The following is a 7,005-nucleotide window of genomic DNA, read 5'->3' on the forward strand; positions in this document are numbered from 1 at the left end:
ATTAAAAAATGGCCCAATCAACAAAAAACGCATTCAGTTTCGATTAAACCTGACCTAACATTAAAACCTTAAATCGAGGCCTTTAAAAATTTAAGCCTGCATTAAGAAACGAACTAATTTAGGTCTTTCTTATCTAACTTAGTCAATAGTTAGTCTTTCGACTTAGACAGGCCTTATGTTCCTTATTAAGGTTACAGTTTATTTTTGTTTATTCGAATTTAGTGAGTAGTTTTAAGGCTTTTTGCTTGACTAACTACTCACTAATTTTGAAAAAATCAAATGTGATCGGAATTTTAACGAATTATGTAACAATTAAAGGTTTATGACATAAGGCAAAGTTATTTTTTTAACAGTTTACTAGTACCTTTGCTCTCCCTTTTGAATCCTTATTTAAAACCCTTTTCCGTGTTTTCTATTTCTCCAATAAGAATAAAAGCTTCCCATTGATCAAGTCAAATCAGAAAAACCTTCTTTCCCTACATTAACATGACAACTCTATTAACCAAAATTTATATATACACGCTAAGCCTGTTGATCATTACGACACACATGCATGAGATGTTCGGAATGCGAATGATAGGAAGGTGCAAAAGGAAGAATCCGTAGGTGTGTCAATGGATCGCTATATACAATTTTTTACAAGAATACTCCTTCAATGTCTCCATAAAAATTTTTCGCAATAAACTTTTTTGAGATTATTCGACGAAAGCCACTTGAAGAGTGTCACAAAAGAAGATTGATAGGAAGAGTTGCGCGCGGGGTGAGAGAGGTAAGTATTAACCCTCCAATTTCCTCCCATTTACATTACATTTCCCCACCTCTCACAGCTGTGCGATGACTCATGCAGGTTGCGAAGAGATAAATTTACTTTTTGTGCGAGAATGCGATCTATTGAAGGTGAATTAGGTGGGAGAGAAGGTGCACTGGGTGATAATTTAATAACATTTTTTTTTCATTGTTGGTTGGGTGTTGGGTATCTGTGTTATCTGTGTGTCTGCTTCTTGCACACACAAAATTATATTAAGGTTTTTTTTTTAACTATGCTGTACTGTACCTTGTTTGCCTGTTAACATCACGGTCGCGACCATCGCGCTGGTCTCTGCCCTCGCGCCGCTGCATTCTGCCTCTTGCAGTTCACTATCCTACGTGTGGGTCTCTGGGTTTCCCCCTTTTATGCTGCCACAGACCACTCCCTTCAGCCCTCGCGCGTCGATGCAGCGATGCCGCCAGATGTTTGTCTTACTGGTGGCAGAAATTTCACTCTGCTCTTAAGGTCTCTTGCTGTCCAACGGAAACCTTCATTCGTGTCTTTGTCTCTCCCATCCACCAACACTTTTGCCTAAGCTATCTCACTTCACTTTCTTGTATATAAATATGCCTCCCTTCGCGTCCACCACTGACGCGAGGATCCCGCCTGGACACTTTGTCACACAGTGAAAAACTTTTTATATCCTATGGAAATCTCTCAACCAGATGTCCCTGGGAAATTACAATAAAGATGTAATTTAACCATCTTCACCCACACCCAGAATCCCTCAATTTATGTTGTTATGCAACTCTCTCTATCTCTTCGGTTTAATTTTCTCACCCAGACCGCACAAAGTATTGACTGGCAATTTCAAATCATTAGTCACTCCTCATTGATACCGCACGGCTTCTCCTGACGTCACCAAATGCTCCAAGACATTCAACTGTGTGTGCCGTCTCTCTGCTCCAGCTCTATGTGGAGGAGAGCACCGAAGCGAAGAAGTGGAAGAGTGAGTCAAAGAGATGCCAGAGTGCCGGCAATTTTGTGGATTTCACAAGCAATGGTGGTGCTGGTTGAGGACACTTTTGCTTGGAATTAGTATAGTATTGTAGTTATCTCATGGGGCAGCGATAGGAGAGGATTTGATGACTTTATTGGGGCGTTTCCGGTGTTTTTTTTCTTCTACTTCAGTACTGTAGCCCAAAGCTCCCCTCGGGAGAGGCTCCACATTCATGAATATTCATCCAATTACGAGATAATTGGTGAATATAATTCCATTAGTGGATACTTGTTAGAAATTAATGCAAAACACGGGGATAATTTTTTTGCATATGGTGTAAACGCCACAAAATCACCAATCCTTCAGCCTTGTGCCAGCAAATTAGCACGCTTCACTTTTCCCTCGTCATCGGACGGGGGTTTCTGGGGCAGCAGAAGGAAGGGTACAGAGTGTGGGGAAATACCACGAAAATTGGAAATTGCGCTGCGAAGATATTTCAAAGAGTAATAATTCTTTTTATTTTTTTGTTTTTTTCATCAATAAAAAAATTGCCAAAGACTCCGCGGAAGGTAAAGAGAGGTTGTAGAGAAAGAAGTTCCCGGATGCGCCTCCATGTTCCGGAAAAGAGCCCCTTTAATAGGCGGGGAGGGGGGCAACAAGGAGGCCGCAGGAAGGGAGTCAAATTGGGCAATCCGGGTGAATCAATACGCGGGAGAGAGAGGGAGTTGCAGTAACAAAATAAAATTCGCTTTTCACGGGGTCACACCTTTTGAGGCAAGTTGCAGAGCATTCCCTTTGGGGCACAGAAAACCCACCGGAAATGCCCGAAATGTCCCCCAAAAGCACCACCAAGTCACACCTGAGATCACCTGGGGTGCACTAGTGTAAAAATCTACCTGCACCGGGAGCGCCGCACTTGGAATTTGGTCGTCTTTTTTCCACCCAAAAGTCGCACAATCAACAAATCGCCGCCACTCGCAATTTATTTTTATCGATTTTCACGACGATTTGCAGAGACACTTGCCACAGCCTGCTAGCATTTTCCGCACAAGAAAACTCCCACAGGGAAATGCGTCGGGAGGGGCGCACCGGCAGGAAAATACAAGGGGCTACGCTTGGGTCGGAATAAATGAGATGGGGCCACACTGTGCCACCATTATTCCACTTTTTTTTCTCTCGCTCAACTCAACTCAACCAAATGCCTGCCTTCCTGCCCACTTTTGCACTTTGCACCAAATGGCCAATGATTTTGGGCAGGCAATGATGTTTTTCACCACAATATCACGCACTATGCGTCGCCACGGTGTTCCTATCTACACAATACACATCCTTGAACCATTTTTCTCACTTTATTTGCCTTTTTTTGCCCTTTTCACAGGATTTTTCTTCACTTTCTGACAAAAGGCTGTGAGAACCCTGAAGTTGCCATCAAGTGCGACACCGCACATGCCAAAGTGAAGAAACTCTTGTTTTACACTGTAAAGCGTACAAGAAAAATGCTCCATAACCTCTCTTTTGAGCTTTTTGGACAATTTGTTGGCATTCATTCATTATAATTTTTCTACTTTTATTAGTTAGGGCCCACCTAGCGTACCTATAAAAGCGATAAAGCACTACAAGCATCTGTGTGGTTTTTAAGAAGAATCACAGCTGAAAAATCAGCACATTCAACACACAAAAATTGCTTTCAAAAAAAATTACAAAAAGGACAAAAAGAGCCCAGATCTTCCACTATCGACTGTGGTGGTAAATTGTAAATATCCTGATTTGTTATTAAAATAAAAAAATCTTTGAAAACAACTTTTATGATTTTCTTCCGAATACTTTTGCTTTTTAGGATTTTGTGCCTGTTTATTTTTTTTTCTTTTCACATTTACTGTGTGGATTTTCCTTGAGCTTCATCAGTATTTTAAGCTTTCTATTTCTATTGCTTTCTTATTTATATTTTTAATATTATTTTATTGTATGTAGACTTTTTCGTTTTATTCGTGGTTTTTATCAGTGTATTGTTGTAAAAACTTTAGTCTGAAAATGACGGACAGTCAAAAAACGCCGACCGTCGTAGCGCACTCACACGTGTGTTCTTAGAACTAAAATTAAATGCCAATTCAAAGTCTTCAAAAAAAAAATTAATACATAAAAATATTTTTTCCAAGATTTATTACAAAAAAATTAGGAAAAATACTAAAATCTTATTTTTTAAATAAAAAAAAACTTACTATCTTTTAAGTACAAAACGTACAAAATAATGTAAAAAAAATCAAGTCAAGTTAATTTTCTTCTGACGTGAGGCGTGTTTTTGTTTCCTTTTTGTAATTTTGTTAAATTTTCATAAAATATGTGAAAATGCAGCAGGGAAAGCACAAAATATCCCTACATATAATCGAAGGTAAGCAATAAAATGAAAAATCCCTTTAAATTCAATTATTTTCCTTGAAAATTTGATTTGTTTACAAAAAACTTTAAATCCCTCCAAAAAAAACAATTTTTGAGTTTCCTATTTTTCCCTTTTATTGACCTTTTTGTTGATTTTTCATTGCCTTTCTTTCAAATAAGGCAAACTATTTAATAAATTTCTGTAATATTTTACAAGAAAATGTAGGAATTTTATCAAATTCCGATACAAAGTTCAACATAACCTCAATTCTTTGTTTGTAAACAAAAATTTAAAGGGATTTGTTTTTATTTTCAGTTTCAGGGCTTCCTGTGGTGCCGGATGGATATCTCCTTAGTGCCTCAGTGGGGGAGAGTCAATTGGAAACTGATGCATTTATTGGAAAGGGACTCTCCTGCCGGATTGACACCAAACTCGTTTGGGAAGCTTCCCGGCCAGATATTTCAAGGTAAATTTTTCTTTAAATCTCCAACAAATTTCTTTAAAATATTAACAGAAAAATTATTAGTTGGTGTTCCACTTCGTGGCCAACACCAAGTATTGTAATCGTCGGAAAAACCGACCACCTCAGATCGGGGTCAAACTTGGTATGAGCACGTTTCAGACAACCCACATTCCAAAAATGGTGGTGGAAAATTTTTGATCCGGCCGGCCTGCCGGCCTGCCGGCCTGCCGTCCGGTGGTCAACATGTTGCATTATATCTCGAGAACGGTAACAGATAGAGACTTCGGGTTTGAAGTTTTCTATAGAAATGTGGGTGTAAAATTTCATTTTTTCGCATTTTCAAAATCCAAGATGGCCGCCGTCCGCCATTTTGAAACATCGGCAACCAGTTCCCTTATAGTTAGAGGTCTGAAATTTTAGTATGTTGTAGAGCTCAGTGAGACGTTTTCATCAACAATTCATACTTGAAAATCGGTCAAGCGGTTTAGCAAATATGGCGGCCTAAAGCAAAAAGTGTTTTTTCGATATAACTTGAGAACGGCTTGACCGATTTTGACCATCTTGGTATCAAATGAAAGGTATTGAGAAGCCCTACAACCTTTTGGAACATTACAAGTTTCAAAAACATCCGCAAGAGGCGCTAAAATCGAAAACAAAAATTGCCTAACTTTAAGGGGCAATATCTCCGAACATCTGTTATAGATTTCCTTTAAATTTTGATATGTTGTAGCCTGACTCAGTATCTTTCATCAGTCCGAAAATGAAGAAAATCTATGTCACCGTTTAGAAGATATGGCCATTTGAAAAATTCTTGCATTTGAAAAGTTCTAAGAGCCATATCTCTTGAACCGTTTGTCCGATTTTTCTCAATTTGGTATCAAATTAAAGGTTTTGCAATTATCTACAACTTTCTAGAACATCATAAACCTCTAGAACCATTCCTTCAGGACGAAAAATGCGAAAAACTCTTTTCGTAAAACAAAAATCCGCCATTTTGTGTTCTGGAGGTGACCTTGAAAATCATTGAGATATATGTCAAATTATAGCTTATTTCAAGACCTTTCCAAAACTAGTCACGAAATTTCTGTAGGTGTTATAGAACTAGAGATATGACCATTTTTATGCATCAAATTGCTGCATTTCACAAAAAAAATCAACTTTGCCTACTAATATTGCTCACAAATAGTATTACAACGCATAAACAAACTTCTACACGTTGTGGGACACCAACTCTTGTAACTGGACGCGTTATGATTGACTTTTTCATTTCAGACTGAAATCCCGAAACGTCCCAATAAAAATAAACTGCATCCGTCGGGCTAAAAGGAAGGAAAATGCCAAATGTGTTGCCACACTTTTGTACTCAATTCGAAACATTCCTTTTGGGCCTCCTGAAAAGGTTCAGGAAACCACTGCGCATTGGTATAAAATGAACAAAACCTCTAGTGGCTTTGTCAGGGGGAACATTGAGATCCTCATGGCTGTAGCAATCACCAAAGATGCCTCTGAAACCCCGGAAGACTTCTCGGAAGAAGATGACAGCAGTGCAAGGAAGTATCTGAGCGAGAGAACAGCTGGGAATGAGTGGAAAGGGAAAATTTATCAGGAACTCGTTGAGCTGGAGCACTGGAAGAGGAAGCAGAAGCATGCCTTCCTGTACAATTTGCGGCAGAAGGAGGAAGTTCTCCTGAATCATCTCGCGCAGCAATGGAGCGCCAAATGTACCGGAGAATCGGATAAATTGGCACAGAATCTCAGGGAGTGTGTGGAATTGAAGGAAACCCTGGAGGAGGAACATAGAACTCTCAAGGATCTCCTGACCAGGGGTGGGAAGTGCAAATGCCAAAATGGTGGATCAGCAGCAGATGAGGGAGATACCCTGAAGGAGATTAAGCAGGAAAATAAGCAGCTCCGGAAGGAAAATGAGGATTTGAAGGAGAAATTGGGCAGAGAATCATCGCTGAAGGAAGAAATTTCAGCTCTTACGAAGGAACTTGTAAGAAGTTTTTTATTCTTCAAGAGATTTTCCTGCAAAATCATTGATAATTCGTATTTTCAGAGGAACGTTGCAAACGCCCTGAGGGAATGTGATAGATCAAAATCACACTACAAGGAAGAATTAGAGAAAATCCACGAAATCCTTCAGGATATTTGTTCGAAGAGGGGTGAAACGACAAGAAGAACATTCGAGTGAGTCATTTTTTTTCCTTTTTAAATGTTTTTTTGGTCTGAAATGTTTATTTTTTGCAGCTTGAGGGATTTGCTGCAGAAGGAATATCGTGAGATGATTGAGGAAAGGCAGGAAATTGAAGCTGTGAAGCAGTCTCTTTGCTTCTAAAATTGCATTTTTGTATCTTTCAAATTGTTCAATTTATATTGTTGTTTAAAATACAATTCTTTCATTCTTTCCCAACGAC

General features: G+C 39.0%; 2 protein-coding genes across 22 annotated transcripts in view; one reads left to right on the forward strand and one right to left on the reverse strand.

Moving 5' to 3' along the window:
• LOC129793040 (casein kinase I) overlaps positions 1-3,199 on the reverse strand; it is a 40,875-nt gene extending 37,676 nt beyond the window's left edge. For 11 of the 21 annotated variants that reach the window (XM_055832731.1, XM_055832650.1, XM_055832685.1 and 8 more), the window contains exons 1-2: positions 2,515-3,199; positions 1,055-1,479 (exon numbers count right to left, since the gene is read on the reverse strand). In XM_055832731.1, the coding sequence (XP_055688706.1) occupies positions 1,055-1,119 (65 nt within the window). In that variant the 5' untranslated portion in view covers positions 1,120-1,479; positions 2,515-3,199. The remainder of the gene's footprint in view (positions 1-1,054; positions 1,480-2,514) is intronic. The other 10 variants (XM_055832660.1, XM_055832722.1, XM_055832693.1 and 7 more) reach the window with 8 other exon arrangements.
• Positions 3,200-3,806: 607 nt separating this feature from the next.
• On the forward strand, positions 3,807-7,001 carry LOC129793133 (centrosomal protein of 120 kDa-like). Its single transcript, XM_055832802.1, has 5 exons — positions 3,807-4,137; positions 4,441-4,591; positions 5,861-6,584; positions 6,648-6,778; positions 6,839-7,001. Exons 1-5 carry the CDS (start codon positions 4,095-4,097, stop codon positions 6,924-6,926), a joined length of 1,137 nt encoding a protein of 378 aa, XP_055688777.1. The 5' UTR covers positions 3,807-4,094; the 3' UTR covers positions 6,927-7,001.
• Positions 7,002-7,005: the final 4 nt, after the last annotated feature.

Source organism: Lutzomyia longipalpis, chromosome 1 (genome assembly GCF_024334085.1).
Source record: "Lutzomyia longipalpis isolate SR_M1_2022 chromosome 1, ASM2433408v1".
In the NCBI taxonomy this organism is placed as follows: domain Eukaryota; kingdom Metazoa; phylum Arthropoda; class Insecta; order Diptera; family Psychodidae; genus Lutzomyia; species Lutzomyia longipalpis.

What these genes read in the sequence shown, in the direction of transcription:
- LOC129793133 (XM_055832802.1), top strand. Translation starts at nt 4,095, where the DNA reads ATGCAGCAGGGAAAGCACAAAATATCCCTACATATAATCGAAG. An exon ending in CAGCTCTTACGAAGGAACTT is followed by an intron (nt 6,585 to 6,647) that starts GTAAGAAGTTTT and finishes TCGTATTTTCAG; the next exon opens with AGGAACGTTGCAAACGCCCT. An exon ending in ACGACAAGAAGAACATTCGA is followed by an intron (nt 6,779 to 6,838) that starts GTGAGTCATTTT and finishes TATTTTTTGCAG; the next exon opens with CTTGAGGGATTTGCTGCAGA.